This window comes from Oryctolagus cuniculus, chromosome 9 (genome assembly GCF_964237555.1).
Source record: "Oryctolagus cuniculus chromosome 9, mOryCun1.1, whole genome shotgun sequence".
NCBI classification, from domain to species: domain Eukaryota; kingdom Metazoa; phylum Chordata; class Mammalia; order Lagomorpha; family Leporidae; genus Oryctolagus; species Oryctolagus cuniculus.
In genome coordinates, this window is record NC_091440.1 from 705,424 (window position 1) to 719,535 (window position 14,112).

Below are 14,112 nucleotides of genomic sequence, written 5' to 3' on the forward strand. Positions count from 1 at the left end.
CAAAATCTGAAATATTACTTTGATATTATAACAAGTAATTATACAAAAGGTAACTTAAAAGTCTCTTAAGGTAACTTTTAAAAAAGATAACCTAAAATATGCTATCATCTGCCATCTCACCTAATGCCATCCTAATTGTGATGAAAGGACACAAAGACAGTAAGGATATTTTGTGTTAAATATTATCTACAGACAGACAAGACTGGCCTCGTAACATATATAAACCCCATCTATTTTTTTCTTTTGCCGAAAATATATTTGAAAGGCAGAGAGACAGAGACTGACACCTTCCATCTGCTGGTTCACCTCCCAGGTGCCTGCAAAGCCAGGAGCCCACAACTCCATCTGGCCTCCCATGTGACTTGCAGGGACCCCAGTACCTGGGCCGTCGCTCACCACCTCCCTCCCAGGAAGCTGAAGCTGGAAGTAGTGGACCTGGGACATGAACCCAGACACTCTGAGATGGGATGCACACATCCACCATGGCGTCTTAACTGCCAAGTCAAATGCCCACCTCACAGTCCAATTTCTAAATGGAATCACTCAGTTCCATCAGGATGGAGAATTAAGGCTAATTTTTACAAAATCAGCTTCGTTCAAGGAAACACAAACCATCCCCTTCCTCTTGTGTGAAGTGAAGCCTGGTCACTCTATTGCAGTGTAGCCTGCCTTATGAAATGCTACGCATCTCCAGGCGTGCGCATGTCTTAGCAAGACTCCCTAAACCTCCCCCGAGCTTTGCCCTGGTCTCCCGCATCAGAGAACTGTCTGGAAGGGTTTGTCTACCGATCAGCTCTGCAGGCTTATTGGGTCTCTTGTTGATGAACGTCTCGAAGGACTCCTTCATCAGGTTGATGAACCGCTCGTTCTTCTGGAAGCACACCTCGATCACATGGTCCACCCTGTCCTTGAAGTCCAGCAGATCCTGCACCATGTCTTTATCCTTCTCAGGATTGATGACAATCGTGGTTCCAAACGTCTGCAAGGGGAAACAGGTGCCCATCATCCACAGGCAGGGCACCAGACAGTGCTTCCTCGGGCCAGCACACCGTCAGCACACTTTAACATGATTACTCTTGGTATTAAACACAGAGTAATTAAAAAATGTCACAAATTAAGCCTACATTTTAAAGGTTTATTTATTTGAGAGGGAGAGTTAGAGAGATCTTCCACCTGCTGGTTCACTCCCCAGATGGCCCCAGTGGCTGGAGCTGGGCCAGGCCAAAGGCAGGAGCCAGAACTCCACCTGGGTCTCCCATGTGGGTGGCAGGGGCCCAAGCACCTGGGCCTCTGTTCCTCTCTCACCACTGAGCAGCTTAGACCCATGTGCGGCAGCAGCAGCAGGGACCTCTGTGTGCCTCTGCCCCAAGGGCAGCCGTCTGCTGACTACACAGCTGTTCCCCTCCGGGCTGCACACGTGACACGGCCTGCCATTCGCAGACAGCCCTGTCACTCATCTGTGTTTGGCATCCACTCTGCAATTCTGTCAGACCACAGAACACCAAACACTCCAGCACCAGGATCCCTCCCGTGGCCTTCAACACTCCACTCCCTCACTCACTGCTGCCATCCCTAAACCCTGGTAAGTCTTGTCACTTCAAAAGCCTGTCCTAGATGGAATCTAGGGTATGCAAGCTCTCAGGACGGCTGCTGGTGGGCAGTCTCTGGAGATGTTGCCTGTTCTCTCCGGCACCAAAACCACAGAGGCCTTGCTGGCACTCATCACCGGGCAGCCTGGAACTCTCCTGTGGGGCCAACAGACAGAGAACTTCCAAGCTGTGTGTGTGTGGGGGGGTGCGGCCTGCTCCCTGGGGAATGGCGCCTCTGAGCAGGACACATGAACGTTGAGAAGCCCTTGCATGGAGGCCGCACTGTGTACCCAGCTGACGTACAGACGGGTCGGTGGGGGCGGGGAGCCTCCCCCTGCCTCGGCCCATGCGGACACTCAGAACCTCACTCACGGCCACACAGGATTACCCACCTCAAAGTCACCCTGCTTGTACTTCGAGGACAGACCAAACGACTTCGCGGGACTGACAGGGCCCACCCCGGGGTTAAGTAGGAAGTCCTAAATTCACCTAGATTCAAAGACTGCTGAGAAAAAAAGTAGAACACGGGCACAACGAGCAGAGGCAGGGAGGGAGCCTCTGTGGAAAAGGCACGAGGACACGGCCGCCAAGACCCCAGGCAGAGCGCCAAGAGCAAACGGCTGCCCGTCAAGGCCTGGTTCTCCGGGTGGGCATTCACAGAGATCCTCTTACAAGTGCTAACGTATTTTAAAAACAAACATTTCCACAGGTGATCTGGACAGACAGAAAACTGCTGTCTACCCTACGAAGAATCTCTAAAAAGTTCCTGGAAAATGCACATTATGATCAAACTATGCTTGGATCGCAACATTATTTCTTGCACCAAAATAAACTTTTAATTTCATTTTCCATGAACTTTTTGAAGCAGCTATGCATCCTGTGGCATGAGAACTGCAGACAGCAGGAAGTGCAGAGTGGCCAGGGCAGGGCAGGGCCCCAGTGCACAGAACTACAGACAACAGGAAGTGCAGAGCGGCCAGGGCGTGGACTGGGCCCCAGTGCACAGAACTACAGACAACAGGAAGTGCAGAGTGGCCAGGGCGTGGACTGGGCCCCAGTGCACAGAACTGCAGACAGCAGGAAGTGCAGAGTGGGCGGGGCAGGGCCCCAGCGCATAGAACTGCAGACAACAGGAAGTGCAGAGCAGCCAGGGCAGGGCAGGGCCCCAGTGCACAGAACTACAGACAACAGGAAGTGCAGAGCGGCCAGGGCGTGGACTGGGCCCCAGTGCACAGAACTACAGACAACAGGAAGTGCAGAGTGGCCAGGGTGTGGACTGGGCCCCAGCGCATAGAACTGCAGACAGCAGGAAGTGCAGAGCGGCCAGGGCGGGGCAGGGCCCCAGTGCACAGAACTGCAGACAACAGGAAGTGCAGAGCGGCCAGGGCGGGGCAGGGCCCCAGTGCACAGAACTGCAGATGGCAGGAGGCAGGAGTGCAGAGTGGCCAGGGGCAGGGCGGGGCAGGGCCCCAGTGCACAGAACTGCAGATGGCAGGAGGCAGGAGGCAGGAGTGCAGAGCGGCCAGGGTGGGGCGGGGCAGGGCCCCAGTGCACAGAACTGCAGATGGCAGGAGGCAGGAGTGCAGAGCGGCCAGGGCGGGGCGGGGCAGGGCCCCAGTGCACAGAACTGCAGATGGCAGGAGGCAGGAGTGCAGAGCGGCCAGGGCGGGGCGGGGCAGGGCCCCAGTGCACAGAACTGCAGATGGCAGGAGGCAGGAGTGCAGAGTGGCCAGGGCCAGGGCGGGGCAGGGCCCCAGTGCACAGAACTGCAGATGGCAGGAGGCAGGAGTGCAGAGCGGCCAGGGCCAGGGCGGGGCAGGGCCCCAGTGCACAGAACTGCAGATGGCAGGAGGCAGGAGTGCAGAGCGGCCAGGGCCAGGGTGGGGCAGGGCCCCAGTGCACAGAACTGCAGATGGCAGGAGGCAGGAGTGCAGAGCGGCCAGGGCCAGGGCGGGGCAGGGCCCCAGTGCACAGAACTGCAGATGGCAGGAGGCAGGAGTGCAGAGCGGCCAGGGGCAGGGCGGGGCAGGGCCCCAGTGCACAGAACTGCAGATGGCAGGAGGCAGGAGTGCAGAGGGGCCAGGGCCAGGGCCAGGGCGGGGCAGGGCCCCAGCGCACAGAACTGCAGATGGCAGGAGGCAGGAGTGCAGAGCGGCCAGGGCGGGGCAGGGCCCCAGTGCACAGAACTGCAGATGGCAGGAGGCAGGAGTGCAGAGCGGCCAGGGCGGGGCAGGGCCCCAGCGCACAGAACTGCAGATGGCAGGAGGCAGGAGGCAGGAGTGCAGAGCGGCCAGGGCGGGGCGGGGCAGGGCCCCAGTGCACAGAACTGCAGATGGCAGGAGGCAGGAGTGCAGAGCGGCCAGGGCGGGGCGGGGCAGGGCCCCAGCGCACAGAACTGCAGATGGCAGGAGGCAGGAGGCAGGAGTGCAGAGTGGCCAGGGCCAGGGCGGGGCAGGGCCCCAGTGCACAGAACTGCAGATGGCAGGAGGCAGGAGTGCAGAGCGGCCAGGGCCAGGGCGGGGCAGGGCCCCAGTGCACAGAACTGCAGATGGCAGGAGGCAGGAGTGCAGAGCGGCCAGGGTGGGGCAGGGCCCCAGTGCACAGAACTGCAGATGGCAGGAGGCAGGAGTGCAGAGCGGCCAGGGCCAGGGCGGGGCAGGGCCCCAGCGCACAGAACTGCAGATGGCAGGAGGCAGGAGTGCAGAGCGGCCAGGGCCAGGGCGGGGCAGGGCCCCAGTGCACAGAACTGCAGATGGCAGGAGGCAGGAGTGCAGAGCGGCCAGGGGCAGGGCGGGGCAGGGCCCCAGTGCACAGAACTGCAGATGGCAGGAGGCAGGAGTGCAGAGGGGCCAGGGCCAGGGCGGGGCAGGGCCCCAGCGCACAGAACTGCAGATGGCAGGAGGCAGGAGTGCAGAGCGGCCAGGGCCAGGGCGGGGCAGGGCCCCAGTGCACAGAACTGCAGATGGCAGGAGGCAGGAGTGCAGAGTGGCCAGGGCCAGGGCGGGGCAGGGCCCCAGTGCACAGAACTGCAGATGGCAGGAGGCAGGAGTGCAGAGCGGCCAGGGCCAGGGCGGGGCAGGCCCCAGCGCACAGAACTGCAGATGGCAGGAGGCAGGAGTGCAGAGTGGCCAGGGCCAGGGCGGGGCAGGGCCCCAGTGCACAGAACTGCAGATGGCAGGAGGCAGGAGTGCAGAGTGGCCAGGGCCAGGGCGGGGCAGGGCCCCAGTGCACAGAACTGCAGATGGCAGGAGGCAGGAGTGCAGAGCGGCCAGGGCCAGGGCGGGGCAGGGCCCCAGCGCACAGAACTGCAGATGGCAGGAGGCAGGAGTGCAGAGTGGCCAGGGCCAGGGCGGGGCAGGCCCCAGCGCACAGAACTGCAGATGGCAGGAGGCAGGAGTGCAGAGAGGCCAGGGCCAGGGCGGGGCAGGGCCCCAGTGCACAGAACTGCAGATGGCAGGAGGCAGGAGTGCAGAGCGGCCAGGGCGGGGCAGGGCCCCAGCGCACAGAACTGCAGATGGCAGGAGGCAGGAGTGCAGAGTGGCCAGGGCCAGGGCGGGGCAGGCCCCAGTGCACAGTCTGCGCACCTTGATGTACTCGCTCCAGTGCTGCAGCAGTGCCTGCTGGCCGCCCTTCACGCGGCTGAACAGCTGGTACATCTGCGTGAGGTCCGGCACTCTGTTCTCATCCAGCAGGTGGTCGAGACCTAGAGAGAGCAGCCACAGGAGCGCATCAGGGCAGTGACGCCGGAGGGCCACAGCACACGCCCCCACACAGGCAACGCACGACGGGAAACGTGCGTCCAGAGGCCGGACGGTCTGGGTAAAGCTGAGCTCCATCTCACTGCTCGGGGGTGTGCTGGGAGACACACGCCCAGAACGTCCACACCAGCTGTTCACCCTGGCAGTTTCATGGTTCCAAGTTATTTCTGATTTAGTCCGTCAGTCGGAAAACGTCATGGTTAAAGATAAACCAACCCACTTGATTTTCCAGCTGATTCGCACATCAAATAATAAAACCACCTATTTTTAAAGATTTATTTCAAAATCAGAGTGATGGAGAGAGAGACACAGAGAGCTCTCCCATCTGCTAGTTTACTCTAGTGACTGGGACAGGCAGGGCTGGGTCAGGCTGAAACCAGGAGACAGTAACTCCACCTGGGTCTCCCAAGTGGGTGCAGGGCTCCAAAGATTTGAGCCTTGGCTGCACATTAGCAGGGAGCTGGATCAGAAGTGGAGCTGATATGAGGGGCCAGCATCACAAGTGGTGGCTTAACCCACTGTGCCATTAACGCTGGCCTCCAAACATTTATGATCAGACATTTTGAAATATTTATTTGAAGCATCTATTTGAGGTTTATTCTTGTAGAATCTGGATATTTTCCAGGGTGGGTATCTGGTCTGGTGGCTAAGACGTCCACATCCTGTGTGGTGGCCTCGGTTGGGCCCAGTTCCACTCCCAATTCCAGGCTCGCGGTGATGTTCGCCCTGGGAGTCCGTGGTGATGGCTCCAGCATTTGGGTCCCTGCTACCCATGCACATGGTGCTCTAGGCTCCTGACTTTGGCTTGGCCTGTCCTGGCCATTTTGAGGAAACTGGGGAGTGAATTAGCAGATGGGACGTCTTGAATAAACGGAAAAAATAAAAACAATAAACATTTCCTAAAGCTACACCACAACCAGGAAAGTTTTCTTGGAAGACTTTTCTTGCTTTACCAGTGGAGAGGCAGTCACTGGGCCACGGCAGAGGCTGTGCGCCAGCCACACTGCACCCAGTCCCAGCTCCACGGTGGGGTGGGGTGGGGTGGGCCATACGTCTGAGGCTCACCCCAACCACAGCTCCAGCTGTCTGTGATTCTGTAAGCTACACTCGGATCATTTGTACATATGTAATTTTCTTGAAACAATTCTGCTTATCCAAGTATGCACTAAATGACTTGTGCGAATTTCTCCTGTTTACTTGAAGTCTTTTTCTTTTTTTTCTATAGTGCCTTCTTTTTCATGACACCTGGTGCCGATTCTGAACACAGGTCTTGCGGGATGGACAGTGAGCTAAAGACCTCATCGACACGCAGTTTCAGTGTGGTGGGAGCAGAGGAACAGCCAGACCAGGACCAGGCTCCCGACCAGAGGCTGCGGGCACCACCAGGCTGCTCCGCCCGGACTTCCGCCTCCTTCCCCTCTTTCATTCCACAGAGACGAGGAGCTCTCAGGGTTGTTCTCAAGTTCAAAGATAACTACATGGGGTGGAGTACAGCTGTCTGTAACAGGAGCAAAGTTCACGCCCCTTCCCTGTCTCCTGTTGGAGACACCAGCATTACCTGGCAGCAGGTGGGTGCTGCCTGGGCCGCTCCTCAGATAGCCAGTGGTCTCCAAATGCACTGAACTGGCCGGCAGAGGCGGCATCCAGAGCCCGACACCGAGCACCGCAACTCTCTCAGCAAGGCTTTTTAAACAGCAGGGAACCGACGTCCAAACCCCGGCACTTAGCAACACAACGCGCGCCCTCCTGCAGCGGCCAGGGGCGGCCAGCGTCCTCTGCTTGCGCAGCTCACGCTGACGGGGCTTCCCCTGGCACCGAGGTGCACGTGTGGCCCACTAGAGACCCATGAACATCCACACGCCAGTGGGCCCCTAACCACAGACCAGGGTGCACACGGTGGGAGAGAGGAGGAAAACGAGTGAACAGGAACAGGAGCACACGCAGCGCGCGTGCACCCACGTCCCCACTGCGAAGCCCCCAGCCCGGAGAGGGAATGTTCTCCCAGTCGCCTTGCAGGCTGTTTCTCCTACCTGCTGATGTCTCCCCCAGTGGCCGACGCGCTCCTCTGCGGCATCGCCCTCACCTTCCCGACGAGCTAAGAGTTACCACGCAGGCGAACCGACAGGAAGGGGGAGAACCTACCTTTCTGCAGAATTGCTGTCAGGTGCTCCCCCAGCAGCTGCTTCTCCACACAAGCAATCAGTGGTTTCCTACACGAGGAGAAGCAGAGCGTCAGAAGGAGTTTAGGGAGAGCCCTGGGCTAGCCGCAGCGGTCCAGAGCAGACAGGGTCACAGCCACCCAGAACCCAAAGGCGAGAGCAAGCGCGGTCCTCACACAGGCAGGGTGGACGGACTCGGGGCCCTTCCTCAGGCAACTTAAGGAACTCACAAGCAGGCCACACAGGTGGGACTGGGGACACAGACTCGGCAGCCAGGCCAGCACACCTGGGGACAAGGTAGTCCAGCCTGCTACTGGCCGGCAGCCTGCAGCCAGGCTCTGTGTCGGGTTTCCAATTCACGTCAGTCCTGCATCACTGACGTAAATCCCAGCGTGGAGTCCAGAGCCCTTCAGAGCCTGCTGAGTGGCTCGGCCTCGTCCAGGTGCTGACCCCTCGCTGACCGTCAGAGATGACTACAACCACCACAACACCGCCCGGCTCGAGGGCTACGGTGTCAGCGGCTTCGGTGACGGATGCCTTTTCCCTACCCCCCTTTCCCCCACACTCCCATGCTGCCCAGACTCTCGGCCTTCCCAAGGCTTCCAGTGCCGCCGCCCCTCACCTCCTGGACACAGGCGCACGACTCACACTCCTCAGGTTCCAAGCAGCTTTGGTGGAGCCTGAGACCCAGCCCGACATGAGATTTCCACCCTCGTGGGACGCCCCTGCCCACGCTCCTGCTCCCTCCAGGCGTCACCTGGCAGGGCCTGGGGACCACGGAAGTTCCCGTCATGGACAGTCTGCTAACGCAGCAACTGTGGGCCGGGTTACAGGCCCCGACGCTGCCCTTCCTGGGCTTCTCTCCCCGCCCACAGCCCAGTGCTGCCCTTTGCTGTTTTCAGAACAGGGCACCTGCTTTACCAAGCAGCACTGATTTTCGCCGTCTTCCCAAGGTTAATTTCAGAGATTTTTTTTGATTCATTTATTTGAAAGACAGAGCCACAGAGGGAAGTGACAGAGGGAGATATTTCCATCCACTGGTTCACTCCCTAAATGGTTGCAATTACCAGGGCTGTGGCCAGGCCAAAACCAAGAGCTTCTTCCGGATCTCCCACATAGGTGCAGGGGCCCAAGCATTTTGGCCATCTTCTACTGCTTTTCCAGGCCATTAGCAGGGAGCTGGATCTGAAGTGGAGCAGCCAGGGACCAGCCCTGTGGCATGGTGGGTAATGCTGTCACCTGTGGTGCCGGCATCCCATATGAGTGCCAGTTTGAGTTCTAGCTGCTCACTTCCAATCCAGCTCCCTGCTGTGGCCTGGGAAAGCAGTGGAAGATGGCCCAGGTCCTTGGGCCCCCGCACCTGCATGAGAGACTGGGAAGAAGCTCCTGGCTCCTGATTCGGATCAGCCCAGCACTGGCTGTTGCAGCCATTTGGGGAGTGAACCAGAGGATGGAAGACCTCTCTCTCTTTCTCTGCTTCTCTCCAACTGCCTTTCAAATAAATAAATAAATCTTAAGAAGGGGGGGGGCTGGCGCTGTGGCATAGCAGGTAGGGTTGCTGCCTGCAGTGCCGGCATCCCATATGGGCACCGGTTTGAGTCCTGGCTGCTCCACTTCGGATCCAGCTCTCTGCTATGGCCTGGGAAGGCAATAGAAGATGACCCAAGGGGCCAGCACCGTGGCTCACTTGGCTAATCCTCCGCCTGCAGCGCCAGCATCCCATATGGGCGCCGGTTCTAGTCCCAGTTGCTCCTCTTCCAGGCCAGCTTTCTGCTGTGGCCTGAGAGGCAGTGGAGGATGGCCCAAGTGCTTGGGCCCTGCACCCGCATGGGAGACCAGGAAGAAGCACCTGACTCCTGCCTTTGGATCGGTGTAGCTCTGGCCGTGGTGGCCATTCGGGGGGTGAACCACCGGCAGGAAGACCTTTCTCTCTGTCTGTCTATAACTCTACCTGTCAAATAAAAAATAAATAAATAAATAAAAAAGATGGCCCAAGTACTTGGGCCCCTGTGCCCGTGTGGGAGACCCAGAGGAAGCTCCTGACTCCTGGCCAGCCGCTGCAGCCAACTGGGAAGTGAACTAGCGGATAGAAGATCCCCCCCTCTGCCTCTCCTCTCTCTGTAATTCTAATTTTCATATAAATAAATAAATAAATCTTAAAAAAAAAAAAGGAAGAAGAAGAAGCAGTGGAGCAGTCAGGACTGGAGCCAGCACCAATGTGTGATGCTGGCGCCACAGGCCACAGCACGGGACCCACTCCCGAGCGCTGAGGGAGGCGTCAGCGCGCCTCCCCACTTGGCTCTCACGGCAGCCCTCCACCCTGCACACCAGAGGCATGTGACCTGCCCAGGGCCATGGCTCCAGCGGAGCCCAGTGTGTGGCTCCCTCTGCTGCCATGAGCCTGGATCTGCTGTCCCCTCTGCTTTCTCTCTCCTGGCTGCTTCCTCTTGAAGCTAAATGCAACAGAGGGGAGCAGGACACAGGCGTGGGGGCCCTGTCCTGGTTCAGCCCCACTCTGCTCAGCACACGCGAACGCCAAGGCCGTCTTCCCTCCCGCTCCTTCCCTTCCTCCTGCCTGCCCCGACCCACTTGTACCATTTCTGGTTCCTCAGATTCCCTCTTCTGTCTCCTGCGTGTGTGTCTCACCTCTCCTCGCGTGAGACACACTCACAAAATGTCTCTCCCTTTCTTTGCCTGGATTGAGTCCTGGCTCTTGGCTTCAGGGCACCAGCCAAGTGGGCGCTGGGGAGTGGACCCGAGGACGGGAACTGCCGTTCTGCCTTGATCTCTCCCTGTCTGCCTCTCAATCTCACTATCCCACCCCCCAGGAAAACCCTAAGCTCTTTAAAAAAAACGCCTACTGGCCAGTGTGACTCCGCGCGCGCACACACACACACCCCCACACACACACACAGTCCTGCAGGTGCGGAGCCCCTCGGCCACGTGCTGAGTCATGACAAACGCTACCAGCGAGTACAAAGGCGCCCCGGGACGGCACAGAGGAAGGGACAAAGGGGTTCTTATCTCAGCGAGGCGGCAGAGGAGCTGCAGTACTCACTGGGTGCTGTGGTCTAAGTACGTGATCACGCGATCTCCTTCCTCTTCCAGACGTTTACTTACATGGTTAAGATATTCTGGAACCTTCCAAAGAAAACATTTAAGCACATCAGTAACAAAAAGGTTCTTAGTGTTACCCAAGAAACGGAAATTTTGTTTCCCTTATAAAATTAAAAAACAAAAGCAGAGTATACAGTCAGCCCCAGTTGGGGGGGGGGGCTGTGAGAAACACATGAGCAGCTTCCCGGAGACCCAGCTCTGGAGTCAGGGCCCAGGCCACAAGCCTGCTGTGTGCCTGCTCACCACACGGGCCCATGCACAGCTGGGTGCTGAGAGCCGGGCGGCAGGCTGAGCCCCCGGGGATGCCTCACATGCCCCCGAGGCTCTGTCCGCCCCGTGCAGCCAGGCCTAGTGAGGCAGGTCACAGTGCACAGGCGCCTCCTGGATGAGGCAGAAACCGGGGATGAGGCGGAAACCGGGGACGAGGCGCATTTTTATGACGACGCGCTTTTTTATATATTTTTTTCAATGCTTCACACAGATGACAGATTTTGACACATTTCACTTTGCAGATTTAGGATTTGTTTCCTTATCTTCTTGCTTAAACCTGAGTTCCTTTACAAATTTCAGACCCTACCTTACTGGCTTTTGATTTTTAAGGGGGAAGACAATAAAACAGCTTCTAAGTGAAGGAAAAGAAATTAAATTCTTACCCTAAGAAGAAGAGAGCTAACTACTGGGATTTTGCGAGATCGTGGCTTTGAGACGATCTCCAGGAACGTGCGCATGTGTGCGGTTAGCCCGGGTCTATTCCCACAGAAGGGGAGCATGGCAATTCATGCCTCATCGTCTCACCTCTCTTTCTTGCATCAATCTTTGGCCTTCTGCAGCATATAAACAATTCGTCTCTTCCAAAAATCTCAGTTCAAATGAGTCCTTATACACCTAAGAAACCAGAGAGTCATTTCAGTCAGCAAACTTGAAAGCTGGCTTTCCCAGCACCCCGTGACCTGCGGGCCCTGGGTTGGGTCCGGCAGGGCTCTGTGCATGCTACAAATACACCCTCTGATTTTCACACGTGACACCAACAGCTTTCCCAGGTCTTTGATTTCTTATTCCACACTTCCCATGAAAAAGCTGGCATTTTTATATAGGCACATTTATCAACCTTTTCTCCTGTGGCTCCTGGTTAGCCGAGTCATCCCCCTTGCAGGGACTAAACACGTCCCATGTTCCCGACAGCAGGGTCTGCGCCTGAACCTCTGCTGCTTCCCCTGCTCCGGGGAGGGCAGCCAGGAGGCAGCCAGTCCCGGGCCAGAGCCCGCCTGGCGGCCGCGGCGCTCACCTGCAAGTCGGACAGCATGCTCAGCAGGCTCCGCAGCAGGCTCCTGTCCACGGCCTCCCCGCTTCGCTCTCGTTCGATTAAGAGCAGAATGCCATCGATGGTCTTGCTCTGAACCATCCTGTCACTAATAATGTGGTTTCGGAACAGTTCTAATCCCATGTCCCTGGACAAAGAGGAAAATAAGACTTCATTTCTGGTTGCCGTAGGAACAGGCCCCCGCAAACACGTGTGCTTGCTCCCTGCAGCCGGTGCCAGAAGCCCTCTGGGGCTGGTGCTGAGGCCCGGCGGGCAGAGCTGCCGCCTGCAACCCCAGCATCCCACATGGGCACTGGTTCCGAGATCCAGATGCTCCACTTCCGATCCAGCTCCCTGCTGATGTGCCTGGGAAAGTGGCGGAGGATGGGCTCAGCGCTTGGGCCCCTGCCAGCCACGTGGGAGGCCCGGAAGCGGCTCCAGCGGGGCCCAGCCCCAGTGGCTGTGGCCATCTGGGCAGTGCACCATGGTGGGAACATCTCTCTCGCTGTCTCTTCACCTCTGTAACTCTGCCTCTGAGGAATGTTGACTTTCTGGCCAGACCGGCATGCGTCGTGTTTCCTTACTCCCAGGCCGCCTGTGTTCCTGGATGAGGCTGCGCAAGCCTGACAAAGGGCCGTGGAGGCTCTCCTGGACCACGTGTGCCGGACCACATCAGAGTGTAGACGTCCGTGGGCCCGCGGCCCATGGCACCGACCCTTCTTCCTGGGTGAGCGGCTGCAGGCGCACGAGGCACCCACTCCGCACTAGCACCCTTCAAGAGCCTCGTGGTGCCCTCCTTCCCCTCTGCCCCGACGGAGCCTGTCACGGCGACTTCTCTGCGGCCTACTGCCTCCCCAGCCGGCACACTCTCCCAAGACACGAGCACGGCACGGATGCCGCAGTCCAGTCAGGTGGCTGCCCTGGCTCCCCACGGGCAGCATCCTGGGGGCCACGTCCCCTTGTTGGCTGCACACAGCAGCCACAGTGACCGCTCCTGCTCCCTGGACACTTCGCACAGTGGCCTTCTGAGTGCTTCAGAGAATCCACGGGGCACACAGAGCAGTAATGCAGGACGGGTAGACACAGGCTTGAGCCACTGCCTGGACCTAAATCATGGTCCCAGGCAAGGAACTTTCCTTCCTGAACTGTGAACAGGGATCAGATGTCTTAGTTTGCACCTGTGCAACACGTCAAAGACATGCCTGCCAGATGGGTAGCCAGTGCTCAGAACGGTTAATGCTCCACCGAATCCACCTTCCGACTCCTGCTGCGGGACTTCAAATGCTCTAATCATCACTGCATCCAACGCTCTGGAAGCCACGCAGGAGCCCTCAGGGAGCTGGAAAGGGCTCACCCCCCAGCACCCAGCACGGGCCCACAGTGCCGTCCTCCCAGGCTCACCCTCCATCACCCAGTGCAGGCCCACACCACTGTCCTCCCAGGCTCACCCTCCAGCACCCAGTGCAGGCCCACAGTGCCGTCCTCCCGGGCTCACCCTCCATCACCCAGCACAGGCCCACACCACTGTCCTCCCGGGCTCACCCTCCACCACCCAGCACAGGCCCACACCGCCGTCCTCCCGGGCTCACCCTCCACCACCCAGCGCAGGCCCACACCGCCGTCCTCCCAGGCTCACCCTCCAGCACCCAGTGCGGGCCCACAGTGCCGTCCTCCCAGGCTCACCCTCCACCACCCAGCACAGGCCCACACCGCTGTCCTCCAGGGCTCACCCCCCAGCACCCAGTGCGGGCCCACAGTGCCGTCCTCCCAGGCTTACCCTCCAGCACCCAGCGCGGGCCCACACCGCTGTCCTCCAGGCTCACCCCCCAGCACCCAGTGCGGGCCCACAGTGCCGTCCTCCCAGGCTCACCCCCCAGCACCCAGTGCGGGCCCACAGTGCCGTCCTCCCAGGCTTACCCTCCAGCACCCAGTGCGGGCCCACACCGCTGTCCTCCAGGCTCACCCTCCAGCACCCAGCACAGGCCCACACCGCTGTCCTCCAGGGCTCACCCCCCAGCACCCAGCGCGGGCCCACAGTGCCGTCCTCCCAGGCTTACCCTCCAGCACCCAGCGCGGGCCCACACCGCTGTCCTCCAGGCTCACCCTCCAGCACCCAGCACAGACCCACACCGCTGTCCTCCCAGGCTCACCCCCCAGCACCCAGCACAGGCCCACACCGCTGTCCTCCA

The 14,112-nt window shown here is 59.1% G+C and overlaps 1 protein-coding gene across 1 annotated transcript in view; it reads right to left on the bottom strand.

Moving 5' to 3' along the window:
- Positions 1–14,112, bottom strand: part of CUL4A (cullin 4A) — a 43,879-nt gene that overhangs the window by 11,400 nt on the left and 18,367 nt on the right. The window contains exons 6-11 of the mRNA XM_051841699.2: positions 11,909–12,071; positions 11,419–11,508; positions 10,565–10,647; positions 7,490–7,557; positions 5,174–5,292; positions 787–979 (exon numbers count right to left, since the gene is read on the bottom strand). Of these exons, the coding sequence (XP_051697659.2) occupies positions 787–979; positions 5,174–5,292; positions 7,490–7,557; positions 10,565–10,647; positions 11,419–11,508; positions 11,909–12,071 (716 nt within the window). The remainder of the gene's footprint in view (positions 1–786; positions 980–5,173; positions 5,293–7,489; positions 7,558–10,564; positions 10,648–11,418; positions 11,509–11,908; positions 12,072–14,112) is intronic.